Raw genomic sequence first — 13,206 nt, 5'->3', positions numbered from 1 at the left:
GTATGGTTTCTTACGCTGAATTAAATATATATATGTAGTCCTAAAACTCAATATTCTGTCCTGCAAGTTGAGTGAAAATGACAAAACCCTGGCGCTGGAGTGGACACATATTTGCACATAGTCTGGCAGTGAATGAGTTAAGTACTAAATACTAATCATAAATACAATTTATAAAAAAAATAATACATTAAAAAAAAACTATCCCTTATCACCACACTCAAACACTGCATTTACACTGAATGCATGAAAAATGTGCCGCATGAAAAATGGATGCAATACCAGTAACTTCATCATAAAGACTCCGGTAGCTGGAATATATCCCATTTGGGTTGTCCTCAGTTGAGTCTGCAGTATCTATGGGAGAAGGAGTACCAGGTGCTGGTCTTCTACCATCACCCTATGGCCCTGGAAGTGCCCTTTCTTTGGCCTGGCCAGATGATGCCCGCTCCATGGGCCAACACGACCGACCCGGAGAAGCTGGTTCAGTTCCTCCAGGCCTCTGTCACTGACCGCAGGTTAGCAAGCAGATTCTGTGTGTGTGTGTGTGTGTGTGTGTGTGTGTGTGTGTGTGTGTGTGTGTGTGTGTGTGTGTGTGTGTGTGTGTGTGTGTGTGTGTGTGTGTGTGTGTGTGTGTGTGTGTGTGTGCGTGTGTGTGCATGTGTGTGTTTGTGCGTGCATGTGCGTGTGCGCGTGTGTGTACGTGCGTGTGTGTGTGTGTTTCATGGATGCACTTTCATCATCCGGTCTGTATGATCGCATCAATGACATTCAAAAATGGACCACAACACTCATCTTTGCATTGCATTTTCTGTGTAGCTTTATCTCTTGTTCCTATTTATAATTGTATTTTATTTATTATTGTATCTATGCTTGTCTGTTATTATTATTATCTTGTCTTGCGAGCCAAACTGAACACCCAAATGTTGCTTTAAATTAATAATAATAATAATAATAATAATAATAATAATAATAATACATTACATTTAGAAGCACCTTTCAAAACTCTCAAGGACACTTTGCAGTCACAGGTTACATAAATAAATACATAAATAAATACATAAATACATGAATAAAAAGATAAATAGATAAATAAATAAATAATACATTTAGTTTATAAGCACATGCAAAACTCAAGGACACTCTACAGTCAGAAGGTTACATAAATAAATATATGCATGAATAATAATAAAGTCAAAAGTCAAAGTCAGCTTCATTGTCAAATATGCTAATATGCATGACATACAGCACAGATGAAATTACTGTCCTCTCGGACCCAGCATGCAAGGCACTTATAATGACTTTAACAAACATAATTAACATGAAAACGAAAGCCAATTTGCCGGGAGGGGAGCCGCTGCGTGTTCACGCGCCTCCATCTTGGGAAAAACAAAAAAACAAAAATTACAAATATGACAACACAAAGACACAGAGTCATTCATTCTTCAGGGCTCGCTGTACCCTCTTTGTGATGACATGAAGCAGTTCTCGATGAAAGAGGAGAGGACCAAAGCATCCATGTCAGCAGTGGATCAGGGACGTCATGGTGGAATTTGTACGTCTACTACAAGCTAAATGTTGAAAGCAAACACGAAGCTGCAGCATCCGTTGACAAAAAGACATTGTCTCACATCTCCTGTCCCACATAAATCCGCTTCGATTCCAAGCCGCGACAGTTCCACATAGGATCTCTGCTCTGCGCTGACGCTGCTTTCTTCTTATCGCGGGCTCCTCAAGCCATGCATCCATCCAACCGCAGACTGTCCAACAGCACCGACCTTTCCGCTGAACAAAGCGGGGCTGTGAAGATGCTGCCCATTACGGGCGCAAAAAAGCACAATGGCCCCAGAGCTGTCCAGCGATTACAGTCGAATGGCTCCGACATTCCTCCCATTCAAAAACAGTACTGGCATATTCATGCTGCCGAAATAATAATAATAATAATAATAATAATAATAATGAAGAAGAGGAAGAAGAAATTTAGTTTATAAGCACATTTCAAAACTCTCAAGGACACTTTACAGTCCCAGGTTACATAAATAAATAAATGAGTAAATGAATAAATATATTAATACATTAATAAATAAATAAATAAATAAATACTTATATGAAAAATAAATGACAAATAGATAAATAAAGAAATAAATAGCAGGGTGTTTATATTTGAAAATAGGACAAAAAATATGAAAAAATGCTTCTCTCTTGCAGGAGGAAGGGCACTTTCTTTGTTTCCCAGGTGGTCCTTACACCAAAGGCCAGCACGGTGATGAAGGGTGTGGCAAGCGGACTCCGAGAGACAATCACAGAAAGGTGAGAACGCATGCAAACGGTTCTCGAGAGAAATTCATAGAATTATGTCGAAAACTAAGTGACATTTAGCTTATGCCAGCAGTTGTGCAGCCTTGCCCTTGGGTTGGATTGGATTGGATGTACCTTTATTCGGCTCGCAGTGGAGAAATTTACATTTCACAGCAGCAAAGTGATGAAATGAAAGGAAGAGGAAAGGAAAAAAAGAAGTAGAAGAACAAAATACAGGAGCTGCTGGAAAGGCAGCCACTCTTGTGGTGCCATCTTTAAGTAAAAAAAAAAAACTAAACTAAATAAATCATATGACAACACAAAGACACAGAGTTCTTCTTCAGCACTTGCTGTACCCTCTTTGTGACATGAAGCAGTTCTAAATGAAAGAGGAGAGGATCAAAATGTCCTTTTCAGCAGTGGATCAGGGACGTCATGGTGGAATGTGCATGTCTACTACAAGCTAAATGTTGGAAGTAAACACGCAGCTGAAGCATCCATTGACGAAAAGAGTTTGTCTCACATCTCCTGCCCCACGTAAATCCCCTTCAATTCCAAGCTGCGACAGTTCTACATACGCATCGGTGCTCTGCGCTGACACTCCTTTGTTCTTATCGCGGGCTCCTCAAGCCATGCATCCATCTATCCGCAGACTGTCCAACAGCACTGACCTTTCCGCTGAACAAAGCGGGGCTATGAAGATGCTGCCTATTACAGGCGCAAAAAAAACACAATGGCCCCAGAGCTGTCCAGCGGTGACAGTCAAAGGCACCGACATTCCTCCCATTCAAAAACAGCACGGGCAATTCTATAAAAACATAACGATAACAACGTCCTTGTGGAGGACACATACAGTATTGATCCATGAGAGATAAAGTGTGTGTATTTTCATTATTTTTGTTTGTATCTTTTCCTTCTCGGTGTATAATGCATGAACAGCTCAAGAGCATCTTCAAAGCGTACAAAATTGAAAGTTGTGATTTCAGCTGTTATTGGTGAAGTGAAAAATTCAGGAATTGAAAATACGATGTGGAGCGCCATTCCCAAATTTGTTCGAGTTTTGGTTTTTCTTGCGAAGAGGTGCCGATAAAGCGCTGGCCAGACTTCTGGCAATGTTTCTCCTTTTTTCCATGTTAGCGCTTTGTTCCAGCTTCAACTCTTGATAAAGCGCTATATAAACCCATACGTATGTGTTATATTGTATTTTGGTCAGCCACCCTCATTTCAAGGTCATATAACTCCAGATCCATATAATTTAGGAATTAACTCTGCAGTGGATGCGTTAATAACATTTGTCGGGTCTTAGTGATATTGAAGTTGATGTTTTTGTGTGTGGAGGGGGAGGGACTTTCTGTCTTTTCCTTTTCTTGTATTTTTACCAAATTTAATGCGTTTTGGATTGGATTGGATTTGCCTTTATTAGTCTCACAGTGGAGAAATGTACATGCAAATTTCCCCATTGCGGGACGAATAAAGGTATTCTGATTCTGATTCTGATTCTGATTCACAGCAGCAAAGAGATAAAAGGAATGAAAGTAGACAAAACAAAATACATGAGCTGCTGGAAAGGCATATCAAGCCTGAATTTCTTCTTTTTTTGCGAGGGGTGCTGATAAGCGCTGGTCAGACCTCTGCCAATGTTTTCTCTCCCACATGGGGGCAGCATTTGCCTTTTGTACAGCTGCCCTATTTGAAGCTCAGATAACTCCAGACCCATATAACTTAGGAATTAATTCTTTTTTTTCTGATGAAAGAAGACAGTCTAAGGTTTCTTGCGCTGCATTGAATGTTTATGTAGTCCTAAAACTCAATATTCTGTGGGTCCTGCACTTTGAGTGAAAATGAAAAAAACCCTGGCACTCGAGTCCACACAAAAAAACATCAACTTCATGATGACTAATACCCGACAAATGTTATGAACTCATTCGTTGCAAAGTTAAATCCTAAATTATAGAAATAGAGTGATACCTCGGTTTACAAACCCCTTGGCTGACGAACTTTTCAGTTTACGAACGTTGAATTTATGAAAATTTTACCTTGCCATACAAAGTATTTTTCGGAATACACGCGGGGCGCCACAATGAGTGATGTGTCGTTCGCGAACGAGCCCATTCTAACAAGAAAATGGCAGCTGACTCATTTTTGTCATTTATTCCCTGCCCCCAGTCTTCGGTTAAAGCCACGTAATTGGTCAAGAACGCAGCAGTGAGGGGAGGTGGTTTAAACATTAAAGAGACACGCAGACGACAGAGAGAGTGTCAAAATGGATAGAATCAAGTGTTTAATGATGATGAAACCAGCCACTCCATTCCATCGAGCCATCAACGACCATCACAAAGGTAAATAAAATGACTTTATTATATAGAACAGTTTTGTTCTTTAATTATAATACCATAGCACATTTATTATACATAAAATAAGGTATATTTTGTGTAGTTTTAAGGCTTAGAAAATTAGAAAGTAGACCCAGGAATGGATTATTCTCATTTTAATGGTTTCTTATGGGAAATTAATTTTTGGGATACACACTTTTCGCCTTACACACTCTGTCTGGGAACCAATTAAGTTCATAACCCAAGGTATCACTCTAGATAGAAAGATATACAGTATATACTTTGACTGGAAGATAAAGCATCTTAAAGGACTTTGAAGTTCTGTTTGTGGTGTAATAGTAGGGAAAGAGACGCCCATTTCACATTTCTATGGCAACGGGGCAGTGGAGATTGGATTGGATTTGCCTTTATTAGTCTCGCAGCGGAAAAATTGACAAACCAGATGACAACCAGGTTGACGTTGTCCCATCTTGGCTGGCTGAAATGCGGCTTCGTGCTGTGCCTCGTGATAAGCATCTTTTGGGTCATTCACTTGACGGAGCGGCCCACCCCGGCGCTCACAACGTGCCGCCCCTTCTCCGACCGCTGTCGAGCTCTTCCTGATGCTGACGCATGCTGCGAAGATACGTGACGGACGACGAGTTTCAGTGCTCTAATCTGACGCGAGACCTCCACTTCGTCACGAGAGCTCTGAGCCACGAGGAGGAAGAGTACCCGCTGGCATTCATCTTGACCGTTCATAAAGAGCTGGGGCTTTTACTACGGCTGCTGCGGGCCATTTACGCGCCCCAAAACGTCTATTGCATTCATGTGGACGCGAAGGCCCCGCGGGAGTATCGGGCAGCCGTTCAGAACCTGGTGGGCTGTTTTAAAAACGTCTTCCTGTCCAGCCGCAGCGAGGCGGTCACTTATGCTGGCTTTTCGCGCTTGAAGGCGGACTTGAACTGCATGACCGATTTGGCCGCGTCCGAGGTCGGTTGGAGGAAGGTGCTCAACCTTTGCGGGCAGGACTTCCCGCTCATGAGCAACCTGGAATTGGTGCGCTATTTGCAGAGCAAGAAATGGCGGGACAGGAACATGGCGCCGGGGATCAAGCAACCAGCGCATAAAGTAAAACGGACCAAATTCCGATACAAGGAGATGGGTACCCACATGGCTTTAATCGCAAGTAACAAAGAGCCGCCTCCTCACAACATGCAAATATACGTTGGCTCCGCCTACTATGCACTCACGAGAGACTTTGTCAACTTTATTCTCGAGAGCCCCAAAGCCCGGGACCTCCTGGAGTGGTCACGAGACGCGTACAGTCCAGACGAGCACTACTGGGTGACACTCAATCGCGTCAGAGAGGCACCGGGCAGCAACATCGATGACGGCCAGGAACGAGGCATTCGGGCTATCAAGTGGGAGGATCAAATCGGAAAGGGGCACGACCCCTGCCACGGTCTCTATGTGCGCTCAATCTGCATCTATGGAGTCGAAGATTTGCCGTGGCTCATCTGGTCCAACAAGATGTTCGCCAACAAGTTTGAGAACGACTTCCTGCCGGAAGCACTGGACTGCCTCGAGCAGTGGCACAGGAACAAGGTGCTGAGCAACGCCAGCGTTCCCATCGAGTCGTCATGGCTGTTGGCCACACCGGCCGACGGTCGCCGTGACAGCGCGACGCTCGACGCTGCCCCGAGGGGGATGGGAAGACGGAGGCAGTAATTGTTATTTAGAGGTTTTTTTTTCTTCTTTTGACTTCCAAGATGGCACCGCGAGAGTGGCTGCCTTTCCAGCAAACCCGAACTCATTCTGGAACGGCGCTCTCTCTCATATTTTCAATTCCTGAATAAATTTGTGAACGGCAGTGAATGAGTTCATAGCAGTTTTGCCTTTTCTTACATTACACGTGGTTTGCACTAAATTAATTACAAAGTCTCGCCAAAACTCATTAAATTTGGTAAAAATAAAAGTAAAGGCCCAAAAATTCCCTCCCTCTCCGCACACAAAAACATCAACTTCAATATTACAAAGACCCGACAAATGTTATTAACACATGCACTTCATCCCTCAATTATATGGATATGGAGTTATATGAGCTTGAAATGAGGGTGGCGGTCCAATATACAATGCAATACATACATATTGGTTTATATAGCACTTTAACAACAGCTGAAGCTGGAACAAAGTACAAACATGGAAACGCTGTCTGGCTGGCTAGGTATTTAGCTAGCTATCTAATAGCTATCTAATTGCTATTTAATAATAATAATAATAATAATAATAATACATTACATTTTAAGCACCTTTCAAAGCTCTCAAGGATACTTTACAGTCACAAGCAAGCATAGGTACTATAATAAACAAAATCTAATCACAAATACACTGCAATAAATAAAATACAATTATAAATAGAAACCAGAGAGCTACACAGAAAATTTTAAATAGGTGTGGTTAATAGCTATCTACTAGCTATATAGCTATCTATTGGCTATCTAGGTAGCTATCTATTAGCTATCTATTAGCTGGCTAGCCATCTTTCTATCTGAGTTACTACTGGGTGAAGGCTGGCGCGTGTGGCTGCCGCTGCTCACCCACAGAAAAACTTATCCTGTGACTGTAAAGTGACCTTGAGAGTTTTGAAAGGCGCTTAGAAATGAAATGTATTATTATAAAAAGAAGGATAAATGCTGCGCCCTTGTTGAAGGGAAAAAAAAACATTGCCAGAGGTCTGGCCAGCGCTTTATCGGCACCCAAGCAAGGAAAAAAAACAAAACCTAAACTAATTCGGGAACTGCGCTCTCTGTCATATTTTCAATTCCCGAATACATTTGTGAATGGCAGTGTTAAAGGACAACCGACGCCCCCGGACAAGTTGTGTCCATAATTTGTAAAATCACTTCAAATGACTTCTACTGAGCGTATTTTACAAAGATTCCACCACATATAGCTATATTTTACATTTTAAGACTCATGCTGAATATTAAGGAAGTCTTGTTTTCGAGTTGGTGACGATTCCTGACGTGACGTCACGTCTGGAACGCCCCTGACCGAGAAAGCGACACGCAATGCATTTTGGGTACTTTGTTTGGTCTGAAAACTTCCTGTTGATCCGTGTTGATGGCGAAATTAGAAGGAAAAAAATTAAATCATGCGATGGTGAATCGTTGTGTGTTGCACCAAGACTACTATTTGATACTAGTTGACACAAATTCCCAGCAGACAAATCAGCCCAATTTCAACGGAGCTTGTGCGCCATTTTGTGCATTTTCAGGACGCTACCCTCAAAATGAGACGATTGCAAACATGTATGCTTTGCTCTTTAGAACTATTTGAATCATATTCATAACTGGATGAGTAACAAGAAAGCATCTCCTCCAAATCTGAAACCATTGTTTTGATTCTCAAGCAAGGCAAGATGTCCTGGCGTGACGTCACGGACAAGGGGGCGGGACATTCTGAAACTGAAACTGTCCGAGGTCATTTTGAAGTAGTTTTGGGACACTTTCAGTGATTTTTATTGGTGACTAAAAATATCAGTTTTGGGTATTTTAGATGCTGTAAAACGTTTTCCTGATGTCAGTTAGGAAACGAAAAAATGGTGTCGGTTGTCCTTTAATGTACAAGTAAAAATGTTGACTGGCCCGACACCAATCCCTGGGGAATGCCACAAACAAGGTAAAGAAACTTTTGCCCCGTCCAACACAAATGACTAATGATCCAAAACGATTCTAAACTTGGTTATGTGTCCCTTAGGGCTTTGCCGGGAATGATGCAGTGGATCCGCTCGCAGAGACCCGGCGAGAGTGGCATCAACATCATCACCGCCGACTTTGTGGAGCTGGGCGAATTTATCAGCGCCGTCATCACCCTCAACTACCACATGGACGACGAAGACGACGACGACGCCACATGAGAGCCATCAGAGGTGTCGCCATCGAGCGCGGTCGCACCCCTGCTGCCCAGCAGGGGGCCGGGCGGTACCGTCTTGGTCTCTGCTCTGCCTCTTTTTCCTCCTTGCCGTTTGTTTCAGAGGAGATGTGCTGCTCCTTCCACTTCATTTAGGGCTAGAGTGAAACGGTGAATGACACGGAGATGAGGTTGAGAAGAAGAAACTTTGCCATGGTGAGTTCGATGGTGTGACATGACAGTGTCCATCTGCTTATTCGGGGACAAAAAAAGTCCCCTTTTAAGTAAGATGTGTACACGAGTTGTAAAAATGACCGCTTTCACTCTACATTTGTAAAGCATTTTCTATTCTGTATGTTCCCCATCTGGTATTTTGGGTTCTCTTTGACGATCTTGATCACAAAAGGTCACGTGTGAAATAGTTTAAATGTACACCTGCCTCAGAGGTCATGTTAGACACATCCACATCTTTTTTTTTAATTTTAATTACATTAATTTATTTATTTGTACAAATAATGTCAATATTTTTTAACTATTTCTTTGCACAATATTATTTGTTAAACTTATGTTAGATATATATTCAATCATTTGCTGTGTTTTGGGGGTGGGTAAATTTGGGAGTGAGATTTTACCTACGCTGTAATTTTGGGAATATGTTCGGAAAAAGAAACGTTTTAATTATTAATGGTCCTCTTTAACTCATTCACTGCCATTCACGAATTTATACAGGAATTAAAAATATGACAGAGCACCATTCCCAAATTTATTTTGGTTTTTTTTTTTTCATGCTTGGGTGCCGATAAAGCGCTGGTCAGACCTCTGGCAATGTTTTTCCCATTCCACAATAGGGCAGCATTTCCCTTTTTTTCAATGTTAGCACTTTGTTCCAGCTTCAGCTGTTGTTAAAGCGCTATATAAGCCAGTATATGTATGACATTGTATTTTGGACAGCCGCCCCCACTTACACCCCATATTACTCCAGAGCCTTATAATTTATGGATTATCTCTTTTTTTCTGATGAAAGAAGAGAGTGTAAGGTTTCTTACGCTGCATTGAATGTTTATGTAGTCTGAAAACTTAATATTCTGTGGGTTCTGGAAATCGAGTGACAATGACAAAAACCCTGGCACTGGAGTGGACTCATTTTTGCACGTCTGGCAGTGAATGAGTTAATTATGATATCTTTGATTGATTTCAACCCGCCCTGTCACATTGAATGTATGTGGCGAGATAGTTAAAATAACCCCCCCCCCCCCCAAAAAAAAAAAAAAAAAACTAAATAAATCAAATAAAGATTTAACTTCCATCACTTATTTAGATTTAATGAATGCATTTCTTGATGAATCATATTTATTTGTATTTATTCGAAAGGCAACCTTGAGAGAAAGTGTGAGGTGAAACAATAATATTGTTTGTACAACATTTGTGATACATTTTTAATTCTTAATATTTTTTTTTTGTGGATTCATTTTAAACACATTTTACGCCATTGAGTGGATATATAAAAATCATCAAATTATAAAATAAATTTCCACATTTTTTTACAAAAGCTTTTCTTCTTTCTTAATGTATAAATAAATATATTTAAAAATATTTTTTGAAAATATATATTTATTGGGAGCATCTGGTTAATTATTAAATTACAAAATTCCTGTGCTGTAGATTTTTGCTATTTTTTTCTCCTTTATTTTTATTCAATAAATTTGACCTATCTCCTTCCACAAATAACCACCACCAAAATATTCATGTCGCACATAAAAAAAAAATACCGTGATACCTCGGTTTACGAACCCCTTGTATTACGAACTTTTCGGTTTACGGTGACGTTAAATTTACGAAAATTTTACCTTGGCATACAAACTTTTTTCATACACGGAGCCGCCTCAATGAGTGATGTGTCGTTCGCGAACGAGCCCGTTCTTCTAACAACAAAATGACAGCCGACTGTTTTTGTCCTCTATTCCCTGCCCCCAGTCTTCGGTTAAAGCCACGTGATTGGTCAAGAACGCGGCAGTGAGGGGGTGGTGGTTTAAACATTAAAGAGACAGGCAGACGACAGTGAGAGAGTTTCAACTTTGATAGTTCAAAAGCAGAGTGTAGACTGCAAGGTTAAAATATCCCATCAATCAGGCTCCACAAACAACCCGCACAAGGCATCTGTATACTTGCTGCAAAAAGCTATCAACCCAGCTAAACAGAACACAATTCATGAGGAGCTAGATAAAATTATCACAGAGAAAGCACCTACAAGGGATCATTCCTCAAGATGGTGAAAGAAGAAGGTTACGTTCCTCATCAAGTGTTTAATGCTGATGAAACCGGCCACCCCATTCCATCAAGCTATCAACGACCATCACAAAGATAAATAAAACAACTTTATTATACTGTACAGTGTATTTCTTTAATTATAATACCATAGCACGTTTATTATACATAAAATAAGGTATTTTTTGTGTAGTTTTAAGGCTTAAAAAATTAGAAAGTAGGAAATTATGTTTTATGGGCACCTGGGAACGGATTATTCTCATTTAAATGGTTTCGTATGGGAAATTAAGTTTTGGGATACATACTTTTCACCTTACACACTGTCTGGGAAGCAACTAAGTGCGTAATCCAAGGTATGACTGTATTTATTTTGATTAAATCTCACCTTAAACTGTCAAGCATTTGCATGGCTTTGGGGGAAGCAAATAAGATTTTACTCTTGTTGAAATCAACAAGGTGTTGGTGTTTATGAATAGCCCGCTGGCTCCCAATGAATTGATGGTGGGTGCTGAGTCGTGATGTATAAAAATATTGCTCACAAGAGTCTATCCAGTGTTTGCTTTGGCTCTCAATCTCCTCCTTTGTGCGTCTGTATCGACTGCGGTGCTGCAGCGTCTATGAGTCACCGTCATGCTTTTGTAGTCTTTCTACTGACACACGATATCAGAGGTGAACTTTATTTCAAGTCAGCTGTTTGTTTGTTTTATTTTATTTTATTTTTATTTTTTTGCTGCACTCTTACATCATGTTTAGATAGTGGTAGCATATTGGTGTCTCTATCTGGTGTTATTGATTGTTTCCAGATTTCTGAATTTCACAATATCTGGAATTGCTGTTCCATTATTTGTTGATAAAATACATTTTGTGGTAAATAAGGGTTGTCATATCAATTGACAAGATTATGAGGTGCAGTATATGCCAAAAAGCTCTCACCTGCAATCCACGAACAATGATTTGTAGTCATGGTGAGTGAAGTTTTTGAAAATCAGACTACTACCGTATTTTCCGCACTATAAGGCACTTTGGCGTATTATGCGTACTTTCAATGAATTACCTATTTTAATTCATTCACTGCCATTCATGAATTTAATTATAATACCATAGCACATTAATTATACATAAAATAAGGTATACTTTGTGTAGTTTTAAGGCTTAGAAAATTTGAAAGTAGAAAATTATGTTTTACACGTACTTGGGAACGGATTATTCTCATTTTAATGGTTTCCTATGGGAAATTAATTTTTGGGATACACACTTCGCTTGACACACTCTTTCTGGGAACCAATTAAGTTCGTAAGCCAAGGTATCACTGTGCATATTGATTAATATAGGGCAAAGCACTTAACATGGACAACTATCATATGCAGGAAATAAAGCAGTCACAAAGATAGACAGCACCGGGGAGTAAAACTAAGATCATGTCTAAATCATGCAGAGTGTATTATTAATTTTATAATAAATAATAGTACATCGGATTATAAGGCGCACCGTCGAGAAAATAGAATATTATTTTTTTAGGTGTGCCTTATAGTGCATAAAATACGGTAAATATTTATAGGGGGCTATACGGTACCTCAAAAAGAATTGTATGATGTCATTCCAAACAAAAAAAGCACTTGTCAACTCGTCTCCCCCTACCATCCAACCAGAACGCAAAGCTATTTGGAATCGGTGAATGTGTCTTCAAAGTCAACTGTGTCGTGCGCTTGCGATGAAAAGTCGACGGTTTGTACGCTTCTTTGACTCAAGTCGCGATGTTTTTTTATGTTTTATATTGTGTTTGTAAATACTGTCATTTCAAGAGGACATTGCCAAGAAACTGTAAAGTAGTGAGTGACTTCACTACATTACAATCTTTTTTTTTTTTTTAATACCAATTTGGTAGTGATGCGCATGAGCGGTAGACTTGAAAATTCAAGTCCCATTTGGATTTTATTATTTCTATTTTTACAATTGCATGACTTCAAGACTTTTTTTTTCTTCCTGATTGCAGTCAAAAAGGCTGAAATTTCACAAACGACCAGAAACTTGATAAGGGCCAACAAATTGTGTTGTGGGGTCATTATTGTCTTTCCTCGTCAAAGCTGTTGTTATTGCTTTTATGTCCTGATGTATAAAAAAAACACTCAATGAATAATACAATAAAAGAGTCCTTTGCTGTCGTAAAACAGTGGCAGATAATAAAAGCTTCGAATACCAAAATCAATCTCTCCCTCTGCCTGCGTCACTTTGGTGAACTAAAACTGAAAGTATTTTTTTCCACATACAGTGATACCTCGGTTTACAAACACACCTTGGCTTATGAACTTTTCGGTTTACGAACGTTACATTTATGAAAATTTTACCTTAGCATACAAACTATTTTTCGGGATACACACGGAGCTGCCACAATGAGTGATGTGTCGTTCGTGAACGAGCC

At 40.1% G+C, this 13,206-nt stretch overlaps 1 protein-coding gene and 1 pseudogene across 2 annotated transcripts in view; both read left to right on the top strand.

The window, feature by feature from the left end:
- plcxd3 (phosphatidylinositol-specific phospholipase C, X domain containing 3) overlaps positions 1–12,993 on the top strand; it is a 30,934-nt gene extending 17,941 nt beyond the window's left edge. Inside the window, exons 4-6 of one of the 2 annotated variants that reach the window (XM_088993850.1) lie at positions 340–515; positions 2,206–2,307; positions 8,370–12,993. In XM_088993850.1, coding sequence (XP_088849976.1) covers positions 340–515; positions 2,206–2,307; positions 8,370–8,529 — 438 coding nt within the window. In that variant the 3' untranslated portion in view covers positions 8,530–12,993. Of the gene's footprint in view, positions 1–339; positions 516–2,205; positions 2,308–2,389; positions 3,279–8,369 lie in introns of those variants that run through there. The other variant, XM_088993851.1, reaches the window with a different exon arrangement.
- Positions 4,975–6,338, top strand: LOC148898886 (putative beta-1,3-galactosyl-O-glycosyl-glycoprotein beta-1,6-N-acetylglucosaminyltransferase 7 pseudogene; annotated as a pseudogene).
- Positions 12,994–13,206: the final 213 nt, after the last annotated feature.

The sequence above is a fragment of the Hippocampus bargibanti genome, linkage group LG04 (genome assembly GCF_051943395.1).
Source record: "Hippocampus bargibanti isolate YZ-2025 linkage group LG04, ASM5194339v1, whole genome shotgun sequence".
NCBI lineage: Eukaryota > Metazoa > Chordata > Actinopteri > Syngnathiformes > Syngnathidae > Hippocampus > Hippocampus bargibanti.
This window is presented reverse-complemented; position numbering and strand designations above follow the sequence as displayed.